The sequence below is a fragment of the Euleptes europaea genome, chromosome 1 (genome assembly GCF_029931775.1).
Source record: "Euleptes europaea isolate rEulEur1 chromosome 1, rEulEur1.hap1, whole genome shotgun sequence".
Classification (NCBI taxonomy): domain Eukaryota; kingdom Metazoa; phylum Chordata; class Lepidosauria; order Squamata; family Sphaerodactylidae; genus Euleptes; species Euleptes europaea.
In genome coordinates, this window is record NC_079312.1 from 119,754,584 (window position 1) to 119,779,202 (window position 24,619).

A 24,619-nucleotide genomic window follows, 5' to 3' on the forward strand; every position below is an offset into this window, starting at 1 on the left:
GGGTGTGATGCCATAGAGCCCAACCTCCAAAGCTGCCATTTTCTCCAGGGGAACTAATTTCTGTTGTCTGGAGATTGGTTGTAATTCCAGGAGATCTCCAGCCCCCACCAGGAGGTTGGCAGCCCCACTATACAAAGCACACACTTTTTAGAGCTTCATATTTCAAAGCCATAGGCCTAGAAGACAGCTGTAAACCGAAACACTGTTGTAATTCAAGTGGGTCCAAAGACGTTGGTTGACCTGATTCTGTGAAGTTTACATCCTTGTTTTCTGTAGGATTTTGCCTGAAAAAATCAGCCACACTGAGGGAAACGGTTAACTAACCAATGGTAGACTCAAGCATTTATGGCGGTGGGATGTAGCTGTCCTAGCTTTAATCCCCTGTTAGGCCGCAGCTGTCCTTGTTCTTCCTCAACCTACAGTGGAGCTTACTAATAGCGGAGGGTAAATTGCATCCTTTGGAAATGTTTTCTTAGTGGTCTCAGAAAACAGCACACCCCGCGATAATCATGGGATACCGCCTCCCCTAGCCTGCATGCCTGGATCGTGTACGTTGAATTGGGCACTTCCTTCTGTAGTTAGGGTCCACTCCTCAGTTAGGCGATCAGTGTGCATTGACTACAAGTTCAAATGTTGAGCTCATAGTTTAATTGCTGCTGCCAGGCGTTGCTCATATAGCCTCATCTCTGGAATCCGGAACTGAATCCCATTTGTACATCAAAAGATTGTTGTCAGATTTTCCATTGAAGCAGCACTGCAGGGAGGGCGGGGGAAATAAGGGTCAAAAAACCTGAGGAATTACAGGCCCTTGATCATGACTAGTTAACATTTTTCAAATGACAATTCGGTGGCGGGGGGAGGGGGAGGAGAATTATAACGTTACCAAACTTCCTTCCTTCCTTTCCGATTCAGCATGCTTTTCGCTCAATATAACCAGTCCCTGGAGATTGTTGAGAATCCTGTCTGTATAAGACACTGGGGCTAAGGTTGCCAGTTTTTTAAAATAGCCCTAATCCTGTATCTTTAACTACAGTCTAATACATAGAAATTTCAAACGTGTCCTGTTTCTTTAACAGAGGCTAAACGTTTGGAAATGTTCAGCTGATGCTTTTCATGACCTGGAGATAAATAACACCTGATGAAGCCTCTTTTAAAGGGACAAGACATTTTTTCCCTTTAGGTAAAGCTAAAGTGTCCTGCAGTGGAGAGGCAAGTTTCTAAATGGGTGCTCCCTGCAGACACAAAGGTAATGCCTTCTGGTCTCTTTGAAGTATCCTTTGCTCCTATGAGGCGGAGGAATTCCAGGACTGGCTCTTTGGGGAAGAAGGAAGTGGGCACCATGAAACACATCAGTTGGTACCATGGCAGTAAGGTTGCCAGCCTGACAGGAAAAAAGTGCTGCCCCTTTAATAAGAGTTTTAATTAATGGAAATAGGCAGTAGTGATTGCTTGCAGGCCAGACTGATAATGAAGGATTAGTTGAAGGGAGAATTCTAAAAGTTAGGTGGCACCATGATAGTGGGGGATCACTGTCTTAAAGGGAAAGTTTTTAACAGCTGCTTCTTGTTATGTGAGTTAGCAGTTATGTTCCTTGTGCACAATTTTTACATTTCATGAGTGACAACATACGTTAGTGAAAGGTTCCTTATTGCAGAGTGCAATTTCTACAAATTAGCAGCATGGTAATTTGATGGTGTAGCATAATTTTAACTTGCTTAAAGTTGGATCGCCCCCTTTGTATTGGCCCTGCTCCTCTTCCTGTAACAGCTTGACGCTCACTAACTGAGCAACTGCAGCTTTTCTCCACGCCAGGAAAAGCTCCAACTGTTCAGAGTCTGCATCTTAGGTTCCTGATAAATAGTTGGGAGCAGAGCCACTAAAAGAATGGTTCGGTCTATAAATGAAGCAGGGCGTGTTATTTAGAAGGGATTGTGCCATAAATTATTCATTCCTGAATGGCCATAGGTATACCCTTTAGGATTGTAGTAAAGCCCAGGAGGCAGCGGATTGCACAGATAAAGTTAGGAATGTCAAGCATCTCCTTGGGATGTTTTCCAGAGAGTGCTTATCTTACTTACAGGGGAGGGAATCAGGCAGAGAACATGTGGGAACAAATGAAGCTTATGCATACCCAGCTGAAAGGCCTCGCAGTTTAACAAAACATTGCAATCTTGTAGATGGCCCAGGTTAGCCTGATTTCGTCAGATCTCAGGGGTTGGCTCTGGTTAGTACTTGGATGGGGGACCACCAAGGAATAACAGGGGCGCTACACAGAGGAAGGCAATGGCAAACCATTTAGGTTAGTGTCTTGCCTTGAGTCGCCATAAGTCAGATGCGACTTGACTGCACTTTACTCTGATCTGGAGAACCGGGTTTGATTCCTCTTTCCTCACATGAGCTGTGGAGGCTAATCTGGTAAACTGGGTTGGTTTCCCCACTCCTCCACCTGAAGCCAGCTGGGTGACCTTGGGCTAGTCACAGCACTCTTAGAGCTCTCTCAGTCCCACCTACCTCACTGGGTGTTTGTTGTGGGGAGGGGAAGGGAAGATTGTAAGCCATTTGATTCTTCCTCAAGTGGTAGAGAAAGCATATTTTAAAAAAGTGAGAGAGCTTTAGGGGAGGGAAAGGGGCAGTAGATCATCAATTGAGTTCATGTGTTCCATGTGAGAACTGCCAAGTTCCATCCTTGGTATCTCTAATAAAAAGGTTTCTTGGAAAGATCCCCCCTGTATGAGATCCTGGAGAGCTGTTGCCAGTCAAGATTAAACAGTTCTGAGCTAGACGGAACAACGACTTGATTCTGCATAAGGTGGTGTCTCTGTGTTCAGGGACTGTTTGCATTGACCGAGCTTTGCATGAACATACGTAGGGAACCACCACACATTCTTTTAATAGAAGAATCTTGATTTAGAGCTTCCTTCTCCCCTGTTAGTGAAGAATGTTTGTCAGTTAAGTCTGTTAATTTCCTGTGAGCAAGTTCCATTAGAGAATGGGTGTGCCATCTGTTAAAGAGTCTGGTCCTATGAGATATCAAGTGGAACAAAAGATAGCACACTTATTTCATGATTTTAAATAATGCCATACCTCTGGCTTAGAACGCATGACAACCAATATAAAAATATCTAGCAAAATCAAGTGTGCTAAAAATAAAGATCCGAATGGGTCACTGAAATACCTCCGGTACCTATTCTCAGCCTGCTTAGATAACCCAAGTCTTACATCACTGCTGGAATGTACTTGGGCTCAGACCTCCAAAGAAGGGAGTTCAAGCAAGAGAATGGACAGTTGCTGCTTGCATTGGGATACATAGGCAGCTTCTGACACTGTAGGGCGTGCAGTGGTGCAAAGGGAAGGGATTATTCCTTAGGGCGCGTAGGGTCTCAGGAACTGGCTAAGTGCCTTAAACCGAAATCAGCACCTCGAGTGCTTGCAGAAAGCAGCTCTCTGTGCCATGCTAACTTTGTGTGGGATTTATGGAAGAACACTGAAAGATGCAGTTTGCCGCTGTAGTCTGTGCAGTCCCCAAACTCGGCAGCTGCAAAAGTGTCTTGATTTATCTTGCGCTGGCTCCTCCATAGCCCATTCATCAACTACAACTAGATTCTGTGATATGGAGGATTCCCTCTGAGGCATCCTTGTAAAAATATTTCAGGCTGCTTAACTCATTGTTGCCCTGACCTGGATGGCCCAGGCAAGCCTGATCTCGTCAGATCTCAGAAGCTAAGCAGGGTCAGCCCTGGTTAGTATTTGGATGGGAGACCACCAAGGATGACCAGGGTTGCTGTGCAGAGGAAGGCACTGGCAAACCACCTCTCTTAGTCTCTTGCCATGAAAATCCCAAAAAGGGGTCGCCATAAGTCGGCTGCGACTTGACGGCACTTTACACACACACAACTCATTGTTAGTTACACAGTGTATGACTCTTTTGGCTGGAGATGCATCCTGTAAAAGATTCATTTGTGTATTTTTTTTTCCTGATCAGCAGTGTCGAGCATGTGTTCTCCTTGGGTGATTTACTGTGCAATTCTGTGTCGAGTTATTCCAACGTCAGTCTGTTGATTTCAACAGGTTTAGACTGGCATAACTGTACACTGTGCCTTGGTAGTTGTTAGTCTGAGACACAAAGTGGGAGCTGCAATTTTAAGTTGAGAATTTTCCATGAACGTGAAGGGTATACAGGTAGACAAGTAGACTTGCCATGTTTGGCTAAATTATTGATTGGGATGTGCCCTAGTCAGTTTCTTTAGGTATATCGATGGTTTTTTTTTCTTATTCCCAACAGCATGGAAGAGTTAGGTTCGCCACTGCTGTAGATACTATCTGAATTTTTGTTAAGGGGTTTTACCCCACATCTGCTTAGCTTCCCAGATGTAGCTCTCCCCCCCCCCACTTCATATGTGGTACCCTCCTTCCATTTACTGCTGGCACATTTCTTAGACATCCACAGTCATTTAGATGTGCTATCTAGCATGATATAGTAGTTAAGAGTACTGGAAGTATCTAGAAGATTCAAATCCCTTCTCTGCCATGGAAGCTCACTCAGTGACAGTGGGCCGGTCATTCTCTCTCAGCCTAACCTACCTCACACAGAGGGTGGTTGTTGGGAGGATAAACGGAGGAGAGAATGATGTTAGGCCACTTTGTGTCCCCATTAGGGAGAAAAGCATAGTATAAGCATTCTGTCTAGACATCAGGAAGAATTTTCTAACAGAGCGGTTCCTCAGTGGAACAGGCTTCCTCGGGAGGTGGTAAGCTCTCCTTCCCTGGAGGTTTTTAAGAAGAGGTTAGATGGCCATCTGTCAGCAATGCTGATTCTATGACCTCAAGCAGGTGATGAGAGGGAGGGTATCTTGGCCATTTCTGGGCATGGAGTAGGGGGGTCACTGGGGGTGCTGGGGGGGAGGTGGTTGTGAATTTCCTGCATTGTGCCTGAGGTTGGACTAGATGACCCTGGTGGTGCCTTCCAACTCTATGATTCCATGGTTCTTATCTCAAATTCTAGATAAGGCTTAAATTTTTTGATGAGATTTTGATTTTTTTTTTAAATGCTGGATTCTGAAGCCAAACCTTAGTGCATGCAAAATTCAGAACATAAATTGATCGATTCAGTGTCACGTGACAGCATGGAATGATATTGGATTATTGGGGGTCTTTTTTTTTTAGTTCCAGTTATAATACGGTAACTCATTTGTTTGGATGGAGGTTCTGTTATCAGGCAACTCTCCTTTATTTTGCACTCTCCCTGCTAACACTTCTACATATAAAGCTGCCTTACTCTGAGTCAGAGCATTGGTCCATCTAGCCTAGTACTGACTCTAGCAGAGGCTCAGAGGTCCTGGGTGGAGTTTTATCCAAGCCCCGCTTCCTGAGCTTCATTGTTAATTTGAGATACCAAAGACTGAAGTAAAAACTAGAGGGGTTACCGCACTTTGTATTCCCAGTGATGTATTAAGAGTTTGAAAATGTTATAAAAAACATCGCTTTAAAAGGGTTTTTGGATACCACGGCTAATAAATGGTTGGAAGACGTCTTCACAGCTAAAGGGGCCAAACAAAGTGCAAACAGTATTTTTAATAATGTTTTCAAACTCTTAATACGTCTCTGGGAATACAAGTGCGGTAACTGTATGTTCAAAGCATGTGTGTTCTCTCCTCACTATTTCATGGGGGGAAATTAGCATTCACTTTTGAGAAACCAATTGTGGCTGGAGGCGAAGAGGTTCCATTTCTCTGATGATCATCCTGCATTGTGCATGATGCTATTTCTTATTGCTTACTCTAGTGAGTCCTCAACAGCGCATACCTGCCTGGGCTGCATTCTTTAATGCGATGAAAGAGTTGAAAGCAACGTGCACAGAAGTGCTGCCTCACGAGGGGCCTTATATCACTCAAACTCTTAGTTTGAGTGGTAAAGGACCACTTTACTACTCAAACTAAGACGTATAAGGCCCCTTGCAAGGTAGCACTTCTGGTTGTAAACCGAAAGTGATGCGCACGCGGGTTGGCGCGTGCAATCCTGACCTCAGCCCCATAGCCTCCCGCCGGAGGAGAGGGGGGGACCCCGCAGCCCTAATGAGCAGCTATCTTGCAACTGCTTTTGTTTGTGACGGTTCCATAGGGGGACTGAATGTGAACAACGCACCCATTGGGTGGAGTGGAATATGTGTCTGCATTCGAAAAACCTATCCTCTCTGAACATTAATTTTATGGGCGGAAAGCTGCCCGGGGTGCTCTTTTAAGGCAGAGCTTCAGAGATGCTACCAGTAACTCTCCTTCAGCTATCTCAACAAACCATCCAGTAACAAAAGAAATACACCAGTTCCTGTTCACTGAAAAAGGCTGCTGCAGGAAGGCTGGACATCTTATGCATCGAGGGAAATAAGACATTCTGAACACATGGAAAGAAGTAGCAGTAGTGGCCATAAAAAGCTATATCATCAAAGCCTGCCGAAATAGCACCCGCATTGCAAGGAGTACAGTCATATAAGAAGTATGGTGAACTCCTACAGGAGGCAATATGGCATATTATTTCCCTGAGCCGAACTACTTTTCAGTAATGAAGAGAATGGCAGAAGAGTGAATTACCCTGTTGGATCAGCTTCCATGGTATACGATGTAAACAGCAGTCAGCGTGACAGGCAGCTTTACCTGATGAATGACATTCAGCTGAAGGTCTACAAAAGGAGAATGTAGATTACAGCCGGACACCAAAATGAGTTCTGGCTCTTGTGTTTGTAACCTATTTAAGCTTTTCCTGTAGCTGATCTGGGGGAAAGTCCTGCAGGTGATACCAGGAAATGTCCAAGGAAGGTAGATAGGAAGTAACAAGCATCAATTAAGAGCGCAAATTCTGTCAGTGGCATTTTGGCTCTATTAAAAAGATAACTTTTTGGCTCTCCTGCCTTGTGCTCTGGAAGAGTGCGCTTTGTGCAGTCCTGATACGATCGGCATTTTGTTTGAATGCGACAATATGCACCTGTTCAAGCTTCCATGTGTGCAAGTATGTACCCACAACAAACCTGGGTTTCTGATTGCCCTGTTCACAGAGCATGGTGACTGTGTGTATCGAGAGGACCATGTGCAGCATGTTTTGCTGGTGCGTGAGGTAAGAGCTCCAAAAATGTACTGACTAAACTAAAACGTAAGGGCTATTGTAAATGTTTAAGGACATAACCACATATGGATTGTTCTATATGACATGCAATTTGTGCAGACCAGTTCAGTAATGCACTTCTGGGGATTCCCATCACACCAGCGCAAACCCTCTCTTTTTCCTGTTCATATTGTATGGCATATAAATATCTAGAATAAATTGCCCAGATTTCCTGGGAAATTGCTTCATACAAACAGGTTGCTGCTCACAATTGATACTCATTGGTCCCCCTCCTGTCCTGTTCACCGGTTGTTGAACAGGGAGCTGTTTTCTTGCTTTCTTTTTAAATGATGGGCTTGATTATTTATCGACCCATACACGGCTGTGATGGCAGGTTGCTATACCTGTCTGTATTTCTTTCTAACCATATAGTACAGTGCAGTTGGATTTGTGTGTATGTGTGCACATGTTCTCTCACAATCTGACTGTGTTCTACACCCCCCCATCCTTACAGCATAATTGTTCTTCTCAGCAGGTAGTTGTTTAAGTAAACAATTAAATCAGTCACAAATCATATAAATTAATCATCAATAAATGCTGTGTTTTAATTAAATCCGACACTTCAGTGTTGGACAAAGTAGTCCCTAGGGATGTAATGGCTGCTGATCAGTTTGAACCTGCGGCATCTTTGCATGTGTGCAGTTCTACAAAAGCCCAGTGCAAAGCTGTTCGAAAGGGATTTGTCACTGCTCAGCGTGAACTGGACAGGGTGTGTGATCGGTTGACGTCCGACACTTTCAAACATGGTTACGTTTGACTGCATTTGTGATGACATCTGCAGCATCCTTGGTGTCTGCTGCCCTTCAGAATGTATTATGTACATCTGAACTGAGACACAGCTACTCCAGTTAAACAATGAATGAGTTCTAATATCACAACAAAGAGGTGTGTATGGGATAGTGTGTGTGGTGGGGAGGGGAATACATTTTTCTGGAAACTTGGAAGGAGGGGCCATAGTGAACTGGACCCATGGCATGTGTAACTCAGTACTCTTTCAGTATCTAGATCCAAGTGCTCCATTAAATTAATTGATAGCAATGTAGCGGTTAAGAGCGGTGGACTCTAATCTGGAGAACCGGGTTTGTTTTCCCCACTCCTCCACATGAGTGCGGACTCTAATCTGGTAAACCAGGTTGGTTTCCCCACTGCAGGTGTAGCAACTGCACACACCTGCTGGGTGACCTTGGGCTAGTCACAGTTCTCTTAGAGCTCTCTCAGCCCCACCTACCTCACAAGGTGTCTGTTGTGAGGAGAGGAAGGGAAGGAGATTGTAAGCCGGTTTGATTCTCCTTAAAAGGCCGAGAAAGTCAACATATAAAAACCAACCCCTTCTTCTTCTAATGCTTTTACTTAGGTTATAAAAAGGAGGGCTTAACTTTCTGCTTAATAAATAAAACACTGTCACCAAAATAACTTTCAAAACTGGTTCTAAAAAAGAACCCCACACAGATATTAAACAAATAATGTATTTATTCAGTTTCTAAAAATTGTCTGCTTTTAAAAATTGTTAATATTTTTTTGCTTGGAAGTGGGAAAATAGAAAATATGAAGTCAGTATGTTGAGAGTGGAAAGAGAAGTTGAGGGCAAACGATCAGAGCAAGACTGGGTGCCTGTGGGGCAGAAAGAGTAAGAGGTATAGAATGTACAGCTCCAACACCAAAGGAGACTTTGCGCAGTCCCCTCTTGTGACTATGGCTCCTCCACTACATTGAACACACTTTCAGGTTTTCCTGCACGTAAATAAAACTAGGGATTGCCATTCCTTCCAAAGGAGTCATCCAGGCCTTCGTTAGAAGGAAGGTCAGATTGGCGATATGGTAGTAGAAGAAGAAGAGTTGGTTTTTATATGCTGACTTTCTCTACCACTTAAGGGAGACTCAAACCGGCTTACAATCACCTTCCCTTCCCCGCAACAGACACCCTGTGAGGTAGGTGGGGTGAGAGAGCTCTTAATAGAAGTGTGACTAGCCCAAGGTCACCCAGCTGGCTTCATGTGTATGAGTGGGGAAACAAACTCGGTTCCCCAGGTCAGAGTCCACTGCTCTTAACCACTACACCATGCTGGCTCTTTTCCAGTAAGAGTTGGAATGATTGTGAAAGATGATCTGTTGTATGCAAAAGTCAAGTCATTATCCCAGAAAGCCTTCTCACTTTCAAGTAGCTGTAAATAGATAGATCCTTTGGGGGGGGGGGGGTTTACCGCATTATGTATTCCCAGCGATGTATTAAGAGTTTGAAAATGTTATAAAAAAACATCGCTTTAAAAGGGTTTTTGGATGCCACGGCTAAAAAATGGTTGGAAGACGTCTTCACAGCTAAAGGGGCCAAACAAAGTGCGAACAGTATTTTTTATAACATTTTCAAACTCTTAATACATCGGTGGGAATACATAATGCGGTAACCCTTTGGGTTAGCTAGACACATTAGGTCTCCTTGTACCAGTGGCAGTAAACTGCGCCATATAGAAGCTTACTTGTGAAATATTCCTGCATCCAAGTAGTGCTGGTATGGGATTTTAGTGTTCATTGTAGTGCTTGTTTTGCAAGGGCTCATACCCACCCACTGGGCATGTAAATAGCTGGACTGTGACTCAGGCTTCAAGGATGGCTTTGGCTGATCTCATAAGTCTCCTGACTTTGACAGCTGTGGTAAAGTGCCTCTCCTAAGGTTCCATAAGGGAACAGGACCGGATTGTCACATAGGGCGTCTGGTTATTTTAAGGTGTCTTTATTTGTTTGTTTGGTTACCTGCTGGTATCTCAGTTGCTGAAGAAGCAGATGAGGGCATTCCCAGGTACAGTTGTTTTCCCAGTAGGAATTGCATGGATGTCACTAATCCATGTCACACAGCAAGCATTACTATTGGCGGTGGGGGTGAGTGGGTAGTATTGCCGTTTATCAGCACTAATTGGCATCAGTCTCTTAGGAACTGTTGTTCTTGTCCCAGCATACGTCACTTTTGCGGGTGACATGCTGTAGGTATGTCGTGGGCCCCTTTCCTGACCACCGCACTGCCATTTCCCATGCCCTCCAGTTTCAAATAATGTTTCCCCTGTCATTTTTGCCTCCCCTCTTTTTGCCCTGTTTGGCTGTTGAGCTCTTCTCCCCTTCAGTACCTGGGTGCACATCTCTGGCAATGTGGGGAAATCCTCGCAGTATACTTGACCCCTAGGGCTGCCAGGTCCCTCTTCACCACTGGCGGGAGGTTTTGGGGGCCGAGCCTGGGGAGGGGAGGGACTTGAGTGCCATAGAGTCCAATTGCCAAAGCGGCCATTTTCTCCAGGTGAGCTGATCTCTAACGGCTGGAGATCAGGTGTAATAGCAGGAGATCGCAGCTAGTACCTGGAGGTTGGCAACCCTATTGACCCCACCCCCATCAGAACAGGATATATACTATTTCATGAAATTAATGCGAGCACAGTATTGATAAATAAAGATGGTGATAACCTCATGGGAAAGTAATTAGTGAAGGAAGGCTCTTAATAGACTTTGTACTTCTGACTGGGTATTAGTGGGCTCATAGTGCAACTGAGTTTAAATGGCTGCTTCGTCGCCCTTGCCATCTCTCAGTTTCTGTCCCCCATCAATCAAGTGGCGTCAGTGCTCTCCTCCCAAAGGTGTGGTGCGGTTGTGGTATTAATGCTGGGAATAATAAGGGCTATGGAAGTGGTCTTGTTAATCAGGCAGAGGCTTTTTGACATTGAACGTCAAAATGGGCCTGTGAGCTCTCTGGCGTTTTTGGCCCCAGACGATAATAGGTATGTGTTAGCGCCAGCAGAATATCTTTCATTTCTGGAAATGAACAAACAAAGAAGGGCTTTATCACTTGCTAGAAGCCCTGCCCTCGGCGATCCGAGAAGGCAGATTTAGGAGATTACCACGGTCAGAATGGAGATGCCCCTGTAAGTCAGGTGAAGCAGAATCTACTGCGCATGTCTTTTTCAGGTGCTCTTTCTACCAGGAAGTCTGATGCAGGCTAATTTCCCCTCTCCTTGATCTAATAAAGGGTAGCTCCGATGGAGGGAGGCTGAGGAGTCTCCTATGGGATGGGTCAAACCAGACGGTGAAGCAAGTATCGAAATTCTGTGCCACAATATATAAGATCCGCCAGACAAAGCTGGGGCTTGGTAATTTAACTTGAAATGGAGAATGTTTTATTCGAGGTTTGTTTAGATTATATAATCTAGTCTATGAATTGTATATCCTATAGTTTTAGTTACTGTATGTTCTCCAGTTTTAATTCTGTAACTGATATGAATTTTAATGGCATTTGCTGTGTTAATAAATGAATCTGATCTTGTTTATAAGCTTCAAGAAAGATTTCCTTTCGCATAAATGAAATCCATTTAGAAGTAGATACAGTTCTGTGAGCTTGACTTTGTGTGGGAGGTAGAGTTCCTTACAATTAAAACCCTGCCCAAATCAGGTCCGTCGTGCTGAAATTAATTAAAGGAATAAACTCTTCCATCAGCAGGTGCCAAGGGCTCATATGCATAATTTTGCACTAAACCCATATCAGTTTTGATGGAGGGAGTGTCTGCATTAAGACCAGTGGTTAATGTAGCTTCTAAAAATGTGCCAGTTGTCATCTAATGCTAAGGCATCATCCTTCGTCATGTCATCTGCCTCAGTGATTTCACAGGAGCCAGTGCTGCCCCTTCTGGCAGGCCTGAGCACCAGCCTGCATCTTTCAACTCCCCATCATCCAGTTCCCTTTCCCATGGGCTTCTGCCTGACTTCCAAAGTCTATCTTGTATGTTCCCTCCCTCATCCTGCGAACTTTGGCCTTCCTGGTTCCCCGCCCCACTCCCTTTTCCATTGACCAAAAGGCCAGCTCTGTTCACTTGGTTAACAAAAGCTGGCAAACGGCAAAGTATACTTTCTGTATGCTTCTTGAAACCTGTATGGCTAATTTCAGTTTAGGGGAGAGGCTTATGGTATGGCAGCAGCCATTGGAACAGCCAGTGGCTTTGCCCCTGCACAAGGCATTGTCTCCTAGTCATGAAGTCTGTGGACTGTGTGTGGAGTATGGGAGTAATGTCACACTGAAGGCCCACAGTGGACCTGGTGAAGCCACTTGGGTTCATGTTTTTATGGTGTTGATAGAAAGTCCTGTCAAGTCACAGGTGACGTAATGGCGACCCATTCGGGTTTTCAAGGCAAGAGACATTCAGAAGTGGCTTGCCTTTGCCTGCCTCTACTCAGCAACCCTGAATTTCCTTGGTGTTCTCCCATCCAAATGCTAACCAGGGCCAACCCTGCTTAACTTCTGAGATCTGACGAGATTGGGCTAGCCTGGGCCATCCAGGTTTTTATAGCCCACTGTTAAATTACATGTGGATTCATGCTGGTAGTCACATGCACAAAGCCCTTATATTTGAAAGTAACTGATATTATGTGACTTCTTCAGATGGAGAACCTGGACTTTCTCTCCAGAGCAGCAGATGCTAAACATTAACGGCTAGAATCCACAATGTTGATAGTGCACAAAGCAGAATTTTTTTCAGACTGATGCTTTGTTGAAAGGGCCGGCTGTCTATTCATTCTGTCTCACATCTGACACGTTAAGCCAGGGCTCATTGTGGAGAAGGAAAATGCGTAGTGTCGGTCTGTTCGTAAATTTTATTGTCTTGAGCAAGAGTCATCACAACATCCACATGGAAAATATGAAGAGTGTGAGGCAAGCTCTGAATTTCTCAGGAACAGTGCTATTCATAGCAGCTTCACTTCTAGTTCCAAGGAAGATCATGAACTAGTAAGTAAGCTTCTGGTCATTTATCCTCTGGTAGTGGTGGGTTAAAAGGACAATGGGGTTTCTAGAACTACCAGTAAGGTTTGGCTAGAGGTTATACAACTGTTACAAAGCCTGGTCTGGTGTTTCGCAAATGAGACTTTAGAAGAAACTGAGGGACTTAGTTGGTTTAACTTTTTTACAAATGCCTACTTCACCTTTCCATTTGGCGTAAGGTCAGCTTTGCATCACATCAGATTCACAGGAATAAGCAATAAAACCAAAAACACACTAACAGACTCAGTATCGATAGAACAAAACACAAGCTTGGGAAAAAGCAGCAATTGAAAGTTTTACACCTTTAATGAAAGGCCTTAGAGCTGCCTTAGAGGCTTTAGTCAAAACTTACAGAGATGGCAGCCTCTGGAGGCCTGTTTCATGAAGTCACTCCTGGGTAGTGGCAGTCAAGCACCTTGACAATGAAGGTGCTATACAGAACCACACAAAGGAACACAGCTGTTGTGTGGCTTCATATCCAAGTTCCTCCTTGTATGGCTTGGGCTGAATTTGCAAGGAACTCTTTAGGTAGCTACATCTCCAGAGATTCTTGGTTACCTTAGAGGGAAGAGATATATGTCACCATGTCTGGAAGCTCCTCCAACTAATTTTCTTTCTGTGAACAGCTACCTAAAATAATTTAAAACTGTACTATCTGGAGAAGATGTGTTGTTTTGACTGAGGAGAGCTTTGGTGTACCAGGTTCAACTGCAGGATGAACAGGAAATAACTATTATAGCCTCACATGAACACATGAGGCTGCCTTATACTGAATCAGACCCTCGGTCCATCAAAGTCAGTATTGTCTACTCAGACCCGCCGCGGCTCTCCAGGGTCTCAGGCAGAGGTTTTTCACATCACCTACTTACCTAGTCACTTTAACTGGAGATGCCGGGGATTGAACCTGGGACCGTCTGTATGCCAACCAGATGCTCTACCACTGAGCTACAGCCCTTGCCTCATGCAGAGACACTTGTTGTAAGGCTACCTCTAGTCAATATTGCCCTAATGTCCTGTTTCTTTTTTTCTAGAATGGCTGCAGTCTGTCCAAGCTCTGATGATCCTCTCCATCATCTTCAGCGTTTTGTCTTTGTTCCTGTTCTTCTGCCAGCTCTTCACTCTCACTAAAGGTGGACGGTTCTACCTTACTGGCATTTTCCAGATCCTTGCTGGTAAGTAATCGAAGAATGTGGTCTGCAGTATTGCAAAGGGAGCATTTGAGATGGAGCAGTGACTAATGATGGAAAACAGGACAATTCTAAAATAGCACAGTCAGCTTAGATGGGAATATGTTTGAAATGGGAGTCCTCACTCTTAACATGGGCCTTTTAAAAGAACAGGAACACTTAACTCTGGGCAGCTTCAGTATGTTCAGGACTGCTGAATACTGTGATTATTTAAATTACTTTCTCTCTTGAAAATGTTATTTGACAAACCTTATCCTGGGTGAGAAACTACTGTTCTTATCTAATTTGGCAGCCCTTTCCCCGCACTGCGGAATCAAATGTATTTTCCAGTTCCTGCCTCCCCTCCCCAATTTCTTTTCCCTCACCACATACTGCACTGTGAACTTGTGAATGAAAGGTGACCCAAGGGGGGTCTAGGGCCTCATCACTGACCAAAAGTCCAAATGTCCCCATCCTCACCCCCAGGCCTAGGACCAACTGCTACTACATTCTCACAGCCCACTGTGCCCCTCATAGGGAATACCTTGTATTTCCTCAAATGAACATTTTTAGACCATTTGGATAGGGATCCTAATGAATGGAGCTGACTTACCATTGATGGGGAAGAGTGCCATCTAGTCATAGCTTACTTCTGGCAACCCCATAGGGGTTGTCAGGGTAAGAGATGGATAGAGGTGGTTTGTCATTGCCTGCCTCTGTGTAGCAGCCATGGACTACCTTAGGTGGTTTTAGAGAATGCCAAATTCTGGTCTGTGAGAGCTCTGTAGGAGATGAGAACTGGACTCAAGCGAGTCCACTTGCTTTAAGTACTGGGAGGTATGCATGAGGATGGGGTAAGAGCGTACGTAGTGTACCAGTTGTCAATCTCCTGTCTTCTCTGAACTCATCCTGGCGCACGCTGAGTTGTGTGGCCAAAAGGCATCTCTTCCTGAATTTACCTTGTTCTACAAGCCACCCTCTAAGAGAAGAAGAAGAGATGGTTTTTATATGCCTATTTTCTCTTCCACTTAAGGAACAATCATACCGCCTTACAATCACCTTCCTTTCCCCTCCCACAACAGACACCCTGTGAGGTAGGTGGGGCTGAGAAAAAGCTGCTACTAGCCCAAGGTCACCCATCTGGCTTCATGTGGAGGAGTGGGGAATAAAACCCGGCTCTCCAGATTAGAGTCCACCGTTCCAAACCACCGCTCCTAACCATTACTGGAAGATGTCTCTACACTGGGGGTGGTTCTAACTCTTGAAGATACTGTGAACGGCTGTTAGCTCCCATTAAAGATGTTCAGCATATGAGAGACTTGCCTATTTTCAAAATTCACGTTCCATCTTTCTATCATTTAAATCTTCAAGGCAGCAAAGAAATGTGTTTGAACAAATAAGTTCAAAAAAAGAATACAACCCAAGCATATGAATAACAGAATTACTATAGCGCATACCATACGTTGGGCTCGACTTGTCGCTCCCTTGCCAACCGTTCCAACAATAATTGATCTGGGCTGGAGCATCCCTGACCACCATTCATTGACTTATTCCGTGGCTCCGTCTGTCGTTAACGCCAAGCTCTATAAGTGGAACCGCAGAACCGCGTCTGAGGAAACCTTGCGTCAGGAGCTCCTTCTCTGTGGCCTCTCGCGCCTCTCCCCACATTCCAGCCAAGCCATTGGCGAGCATTCCACACCCCAGCTCTTAGAGAGGGAAGAGTCTGTTTAGCAGTCTCTGGGGGGCGGGGAGGCATGTTGGCCTAGGGCCAAATTAATTTTAATTCTTTAAAAAAATTGTTCTTTAAATCAGAGTTGCATATATCCTCATAACACTTCTCAAACTTCGTGAATTTTCATTTTTGTTACCTTGCATCTCATTGCTAAGGTTTGTGGAGATCCAGTAGCCTCTGTAGGCAGCCTAAGAATTGTGAGCAAATGGAATCTCTGTTTCTGCTGGGTGGAGGCGGATTTGACATTAGTCCTTGTGGAGGATTTGACATGAGAGCCCTTTCCACACCTGTCAATCAACCTGACATTTTCTTTGAAGAAGACCCTGCCCTGTGACTCAGCTAGATGCTAAGAACCCACGGATCAATTCTGCTGATTTTTGCTGAGTACTGTAACCCTGAGTACTGTAACACTAGCAACCCTGGAGGGGATGAATATTGAGTGCACGAGCAGTTTCTGCTCAGTGTGTGGGATCTTCCAGAAGAAGTAAACTGCAGTAAAAACTGAAGGCCATCTAGTAATAGTCTGATGGTATATGATGCTTTTATATTCAACCTAAGTAGTCCTCCATCTGGCCTGTGCCTGGGGGAAGGTTTCCCTGGGAATTCAGTGTAAGGTGCTCTGAGGGAATATGATAAAGTATATACAGTAATAAAATTTAAACCTATAATATTTGCTTGTATTATACAGTTAGTATTCAAAAGTAAGTGGCATTCAGACAAAGCAATAATTTTTGAATGGCTGGTTGATGCCACCCCCTCAAGGGGTCAACCTATTAAGAGTCTGTATCATATTTTTTAAAATGGGATAATTTTGGCATCAATTTCTTTGCATGCATATCTGCATGACACAGATATGGCTGAAGATGATGCTTGTCACTTGCACTTAGTTAAACAGAAGCTTCAGGTGTGCAAATAAGTCTTGAAGCCGCCTAGACTGATGTCAGTTATCTGCCTCAACTTCATGTCTCCCCATTCAAATCTGAATGAAGGATTTGCAGTTCTGAGGTCCTTTCCAGTTTGCTTCCAGACAGGCAGAATGCAAGCTTACAAACATGATCTTTTAGAGAACAGTAACTAAGACAGAGGATTCAAAGCTAGTTGTTTTCTATTCCAGTCGGAAGGACAGGGACTGTCTCTTGTAGGCTGGTCTTCCCAGTTTTGCACTGCCCTCCTTCTTGATCTGTACACAAAAGCTCTCTGAAGTTAAGAGGGGAATCCTTCGGCCTTTGCTTCTGCAGTGGGTGCACTGCCATGGGAATAACAGCAGATATCATCTCTGAAAACTGACTTTACGTTTGCTTTCCAGGATAAAGGAACACAAACCATCAATGTTAATTCCTTCACAGGGTGGCGATTTTATCTCAGTTCTCCTCCCCCACCTGTGCTGAAGCCCAGCAAAGCCTCCCGGTATCTCCCAGTAGGGACAGAATCAGCACCTTCTGCCCATCTTTTTAAACACACAGTCCATGCTCTCTTGACTAGTGAGTGCAAGGGATTTGTGGTATGACCACCGCACTCTTTGCCATCCCACCCGAGTTGGAAGACAATCGTTTTTTGCTCCCGGCACGTGGGCTTCTGCTGATGCTGTGGGTGTCCTCTCCATGGCCTGGAGAGAATGGGGAGCTGCATCAGCAGCTTGTGAATTCAACACATTCCCACTCCTGCACTTTCTGCGAACAAAGCGGGCAGTGTGGAGGGGAAGAACAGCTCAAATATCACTGTGGTGAGGTGTAGGTGGTCCTGAGGCACATTGCGGGGCTTTGGAACAGAGTCGGCTCTGGTGGCACATTGAGCAGGTTGTGGAATTGCTGGGATCAACGAAAAAAGGCCTTGTTCTGGGCACTGAATAGAAGAGTCATTGTGTAATCCTTGGCAGTCCCTGATGCTAGGCTTTTTTTTAAAAAACAACAACATAGTTCTAGACCTGGTATTGCTGATCTGGCAATACAAAGAAGCCGAGCTTAGTGGCATTACTGCACAGGGGGCCTGGCTCAACCTACCTGTTCATGCTTTGATCACTGGGGCTTAGGGCAGTGGAGACAGCAGGATGGAATAATGAGGCAGCAGTCTGGTTTAATGCCTAGCAGCAAGGCAGGATTAATCATTATGCTAAGCAAGTGAAGGAGCAGGGGTCCAGCCAAATTGCAATCCCTGCTGAAATGTTATTTTTCAGTATGGAAAGAGTGCCTGTCCAGCTGCCTCTGTTGGCCATCTTTAGCCTCTTCCCAGTTCAAACAAGAGGCTTGGAGGCCTTTTTTTTTTTTTTTTTTGAGAAGTTCGGCCTTTTCCTGCAACTGCTTCCCTTTTCTTGGATTTAACTTTTGGTTCAGCATCCACCAGCAAAGTATCCAGGGGCAAAATGAAGTATCTAATATTATTCCCTCGAATACTCAATGTCTCCAGCTGGACAGGTTCTCTGTTCTTCAGAGTCATCTTCACAGCTTTAAGATTGGTTGTTCATACTGACATCCACACCTGTGATTGTTCCATGTACTTGGGTCCCAGTCTTTAGTTCGATGGTCAAAGTCTCATGGCTAAGTTTCATGAGAAACCTCACAAGCTTCATGGCAGCGGAAGGAGTGAAAGCAGGCCGGATGCTTGCCGGTGACAGAAAATCAAAGACGAGGACTAAGCAAAAAATTGAGCGTGGAGCCCACGACTAGGCCACTCCGATACGCTATAAGGAGGCCATTTTTCTTGACAAAAAATACATAATTATAAACACAGTACAAAGTATGTGGCTGTAGGGCAAAAAACAGTTATATCATCTAAGTAATTTATTAAACAATTTGATACCAATAAACAAGTTGGTACATAACGTGAGAGAGAGAGATTTTTTTTAATTTTTTTTTACTGGTTTTGCTAAAAGTTTACCTGTGAAAGGATTTCATCTCAAATAAGGATTACAAAATGGAGGAGGATGTTTGACTTTTGTAGAACCAGTAATATATTTATTTATTTATTGTATTGCGATTTGTAACCCGCCCTCAATCCCCAGCCAAGGATATCTTTGGTTAGGTGCCAACTTGTGTCTTGGTGTCAAATTGTCTAATAAATTACTCAGATGATGTGATTGGTTTTTGCCCTACAGCCAAGTACTTTGGCTATTTTTATTACAATTGTGTCATTTAAAAATTAGTACCACAGTCCAGTGCATGTTGTGGGAAGCACATGTTTTCTACACTGTAGGAAATCTGAGTGGGGCTGCAGGGACAAGTGGACGGGTAGATCCTGAAGGAAAGTTAGTTGTCTTTTCACAGCTGATGTTTGCACTAAGATCCTGAAGTTGCAAAAATGCAAGATATGTTGATCTGGTCCCTTGAATGTGGCTGCTGAGCTCCTAGATTTTCTGCTAGGAATATTGACACTGGGGTGGGAAAGAAGAGGTTGTAAGTTTGGTCCCATGGATAGGTCTTCCATGTCGGTCATGGCATTTCTTGCTTACATTCTGTCTCCTCTACCTCCCAGGCCTGTGTGTGATGAGCGGCGCTTCCATCTTCACAGTGAGACACACAGAGTGGTATCACTCTACAGAGAACCTCTCCTTTGGCTTCACGTACATCCTGGCCTGGGTGGCCTTCCCGCTGGCCCTCATCAGCGGGGTGATTTATGCCATCTTGAGGAAGCGCGAATGAAAGGTCAAGCGAGGCAGCTGAGGACGGAGCGCTTGGGACAAAGGGGTGTCCAAGAATTAGAAAATCAAAAATGGAATTTAACCAAAAAAAAAAAAAAAAAGTAAACCCAACAAGGAAAAGGAAAACCAAACCGAAAGGAGGGTTACTATGTTCATTGAAGATGTATATAGTATCTATGGTTTTTTTTTAAAAACCTATTTATAACACTTTTTACATATATGTACATAGTATTGTTTGCCTTTGTTTATTTGACCTGCCGCCATGTTTAAGCCTAAAGAAAGTGCCTAAGAACTCTTGCTCCTAACAATATATGTAGAGTGCCGTATTTTTTGCCCCCTCCTTCTGCTGTGGAAGCAAATGGATCCCTCCTCCAAAGCTTTCCACTCCCAAGCCCAGCACAAATCAAGAACCAGGCTGGTCCTCCAGATGGGCAGGAGAATCTGTTACTGCACTGACGGCAACTGATGCCTTCATTAGCCCGTATTAACCAACCGATAGAGACAAATGTTAAGTGGGAAGGGGAAGGATCTCTACCAGAATGTAGACGCTGCCTCAGACAAGGGTGAGGGAGCCAGGCTCCCGATGACTCTTGGAATGGTAGCCAATATGTGGACCATTGTCTCATTGTGGCATCCTGCAGTAAGCTTGTTACTTCCTCCCATGTACTGTCTCCGTATTTGACCCCCTGAAATCCTCGGAAGAAGAGCAGGATATAGCGACCGCCCTCAGTAAATAATCCCAGAGGGGAACACTATCTGCCATTGCTTGTTGCATGTGTTAAGTCCCATTGAAGTGAGCATGATGTGGAATACCCAAGACTAGCACCGTTAGAAGAAAGTGAGTGGGACGAGAAGAAAAAAAAATGGATCAAGTCAGTTCATAACTAGCCCAAGCGGCTGTCCTCAGCCATGCCTGTTGGGGTTGGTAGACAATGACCTTGAAAAAAAACACAGCATTTTCCTTCCCTTGAGAATAAGCTAAAGTAGAGAAGACAAGTGAAACGTGGTAAGCTCTGTACCCTCCCCCCCCCACACACCTCTCTATGAAATTGAATACCAAATCTGTGAAATGGTGCTATCTATTTACCATTCCTTGTATTGCTAAGCCATTTAACCTTTACTCACTGGAAAGTCAGATAACGATTTTATGAATAAACCAAGGAGTAGGAACGATAAATAATTCTGTGTAATATATACAGCCTATAACTGCTTTTGTACTTAGGAAAGTGGCTATTACTATTATTTTTTTAATAAAGCATTTATAACCAAAGTGTTTCTCCTCCCCCCTCCCTCCTTCACAGTCGGGAGGGAAAAGCCAATCTTTTAGACCCCGTAGGATCCCTCCCAGCTCCTCTGTAATCCTTTTCTGTGCTTCCAAAAGTGTGTCTGGCAATGAACTCTGTTGGTAGCCGCATGCTAGGATGTGTAGGCTGCGCCTTTTGATGCTAAGACTCCAGACATTATTATGCGATTATTTTGCTTTGCTTTTCTGATTTTATACCAACTGTGTGGACTAAGAAGCAACAAAATAAAAGTCAGAATAACTCAAACCTCTCTGCCCTCTCTTGGATCTCTTTTTTTGGGTGCTAACTGAATGCATGCATACGGGTAAAAAGGTGGCATGCACGGGTGTGGCATGCCCGGTAACTGCTTGGGCATGGCATGCCCGGTAACTGCTAGCAACCATCAGTCTGTTTGCAATCACTTAGGACCAGTTTGCCATCATATTTCTTAAACCAAGTAAGAGAATAAGGGGGGGGGATGATTGCTCTGTTAGTCTTGTTGAGGAGGGAACATGAAGTATTAGTTACTCAGGTTCATGGTTTCTGTGCTTCTTTCAATAGGCAAAATGGGACATGATCGGGTGTGGAGAAGGGAGAAAGCAGAGAAGGTTCTAGACTCAGGTCTAGAGTACTTTTTTTTTTTACGAGTTGTGTCCAGGTTCACTGCTTTGATCAGAGTCACATGTCCACTCCAAGAACATCGCTTTAAAAGCCATGGAGTCTGATTTTGCTGGTGAGGTAGTATGGGTGGAGGAGGGGGATCCTGCTCCCACCCGCCTTTTACATGAACCTAAACAAGTAATTTACTTGGACATATTATGAGAAGACAAGAGTCACTGGAAAAGACTATCATGCTAGGAAAAGTTGAAGGCAGCAGGAAAAGAGAAAGACCCAACAAGAGATGGATTGACTCTATAAAGGAAGCCACGGCCCTCAATTTGCAAGATCTGAGCAAGGCTGTTATGGATAGAACACTTTGGAGGACATTGATTCATAGGGTCGCCATGAGCCGGAAACGACTTGACGGCACTTAACACACACACGCACACACAAGTAATTTGCCTAATTTGGGGCTGCAAGTGTTTGGACTACTCTACATGCAGCTCCAAAGTTATGCAAGTACTTGGAAATATATAGAACAACCTTTCATTTGGTTGCACCTATTGTTAGATGTACAGCCATTGTTGGAGTTGAGCCCAGAGACAACTTGTAAACAAATATATTGTGCAATTTATCCCTCAGAAACCACGACAGAAGAGGTCCGATAATTGATGTGAACTGTTCCTGGACTGGGAGCATCTGCAATAGTAACAAATTACCCTCCCAGTTTACCTGACCTGATCCCTCCGTCCTGGTTATAAGCCTCTATCTGACTCCTCTGTCTTTACTTCCAGTAAAGGAGGGGGCCAGGAACTGAGGACATGGGAGTCTTCAAAGATGGGATGAGGTGCCATGTTCCACACTCGGTTTTAGGTGGACAGAACAGGAGGCGGAAAGAAGGGCTGGTCAGAACGGTTGTCTCATGTTCCCAGTGAGCCTCAGATTGTTTTAAGGTATTTAGTCATCCCAAATAAGGTACAGTTTGGCTGCTCCTTCCATTCATACCTGAGCAGCAGAACATCTTTCACGGAAAACAACTCATGGTTTCTTTGGATATAATTTTATTTTACATTTGTTTTAATATTGCAATATTTATCAGTGTTACTGCGCAATGTTTGAGCACTGGTTGCAATGTTCCTTTCAGCCCTGAGTAAGAGACCCAGGCGTTCCTTTACTTTCAAGGCCCAGCAGCGTTACTTGTTCAGACAACACAAACAGAGAATTAGGGGCTGTGGAACAAACATAAAGAATTAGACAACATATTTCTGAAATGCCATAAATACACCCAGTCATGGTAGTGGCCTTGCTGCCTGAGCAGGACCCCCCAGATCCCAGCAAAGTGTGCCCCAGTACCATTTGGTCCCCGAAAGTATTGGGCTGCACATCCAACAATGGGCGCAACCAAGTGAAAAGTTCCACTCTAAATTTCCAAACATTTTCCCCCCTTGAAGAAGAACAGTAGTCATTACAAGAGGCATTTGATGTATTCCAAGTGTTCAAGTGAGGCCACTGCCTCAGTCATGCTTACAATAGCCTTGTGTACAGAGATGGGGCAGAGGCAGAAAAAGAAAAGCAGCTTACCTAAGATAAGATAAGAAGCGCTGACAGTAGAACACTTTCTAGGCAGAATGGACCACAGGCCAGTTTCCAGGGTCCTTCCTAGCGCCTGATAGGGTTGCCAGCCTCCAGGTACTAGCTGGACATCTGCTATTCCAACTGATCTCCAGCTGATAGCGATCAGTTCCCTTGGAGAAAATGGCCACTTTGGCCATTGGACTCTATGGCATTGAAGCCCCTCCCCAAACCCTGCCCTCCTTGGGCTCCACCCCAAAAACCTCCCGCCGGTGGCGAAGAGGGACCTGGCAACCCTACTGATAGTTGCTGAGATCCTTGAAAGGGATGTTGGGTTTGGTGTGATCCTGCCAGGCACTTCTTAAGTTCTTAATCAAGAGTGTTTACAATGAACCAGTTAACTCAGTAATGCCTTAACTATGCAAAGGCCTTTCTGGGTAGGCTCTGAAAGCTGCTTTATCAGTTTGTAGTTGCCGTGAGATTTGAACCAGGCCCATTCAGACTCTGGTCACCCTCTCAGGCTGACATGAGACCTTATGCAATCATATGTGTTTTTCCCCTGGATTTTTAAATGTATGATGATGCCTCTACTCTGTCAGACCCTTGGTCTATCCAGGTCAGAATTGTCTACTATACCTGGCACCATTCAGAGCCTGAGTCTTTCACATCACCTATTACCTACTGAGAGCCAGCATGGTGTGGTGGTTAAGAGCGGCAGACTCTAATCTGGGTTCAATTCCCCACTCCTCCACATGAAGCCTGCTGGGTGACCTTTGGCGAGTCACAGTTATCTGAGAACTCTCTCAGTCCCACCTACCTCACAAGGTGCATGTTGTGGGGAGAGGAAGGGAAGGTGATTGTAAGCCAGTTTGAGACTCCTTAAGGTTGAGAAAAGTGGAGTATAAAAATCAACTCCTCCTCCACCTCTTCTTCTTCAATGCATAGTTAAATTGTGGAACTCCCTGCCCCAGGATGTGGTGATGGCTGCCAACTTGGAAGGCTTTAAGAGGGGAGTGGACATGTTCATGGAGGAAAGGGGTATTCATGGCTACTAGTCAAAATGGATATTAATCAGGATGCATACCTATTCTCTTCTGGATCAGAGGAGCATGCCTATTATCTTAGGTGCGGTGGAACACAGGCAAGATGCTGCTGCTGCAGTCGTCTTGTTTGGGGGCTTCCTAGAGGCACCTGGTTGGCCACTGTGTGAACACACTGCTGGACTTGATGGGCCTTGGTCTGATACAGCAGGGCTTTTCTTATGTTCTTATATGTTCTTATGTTCACCTCTGAACATCTCTTGCCTTGAAAACCGCACCAGGGATCGCCATAAGTCAGATGTGTCTTGACGGCAGACAAAATCATTTGGCAGAATGATCTAGAAGGGGACTTCAGACAACCCTTCTAATCACACATTCTACCACCCTCCTGGACCTAATATATGAGTAAGCCATTGCTGACACTTGCAAGATGGTACACGTGACCAAATTACCTTGAGGTGGGTCTGTATGCATAAGTCTATTCAGCATGGCTTTTCTTATGTTCTTCCCTGTCTTAACTGGTGATGCAAAGTAGGTGCTCTATCCCACTGAGCCATGCTCCCTCCTCAGAAGCAGTACTGGGATTCTTCAGTAACACTTCTGTCTTCTACTTTATTCCCATTCTGACTCACTCCAAACAGATGGGAAAACA

General features: G+C 44.6%; 1 protein-coding gene across 1 annotated transcript in view; it reads left to right on the forward strand.

The window, feature by feature from the left end:
- The window catches only part of PMP22 (peripheral myelin protein 22), a 32,596-nt gene extending 12,939 nt beyond the window's left edge, over positions 1-19,657 (forward strand). The window contains exons 4-5 of the mRNA XM_056865123.1: positions 13,972-14,112; positions 19,307-19,657. Coding sequence (XP_056721101.1) covers positions 13,972-14,112; positions 19,307-19,473 — 308 coding nt within the window. The 3' untranslated portion in view covers positions 19,474-19,657. The remainder of the gene's footprint in view (positions 1-13,971; positions 14,113-19,306) is intronic.
- Positions 19,658-24,619: the final 4,962 nt, after the last annotated feature.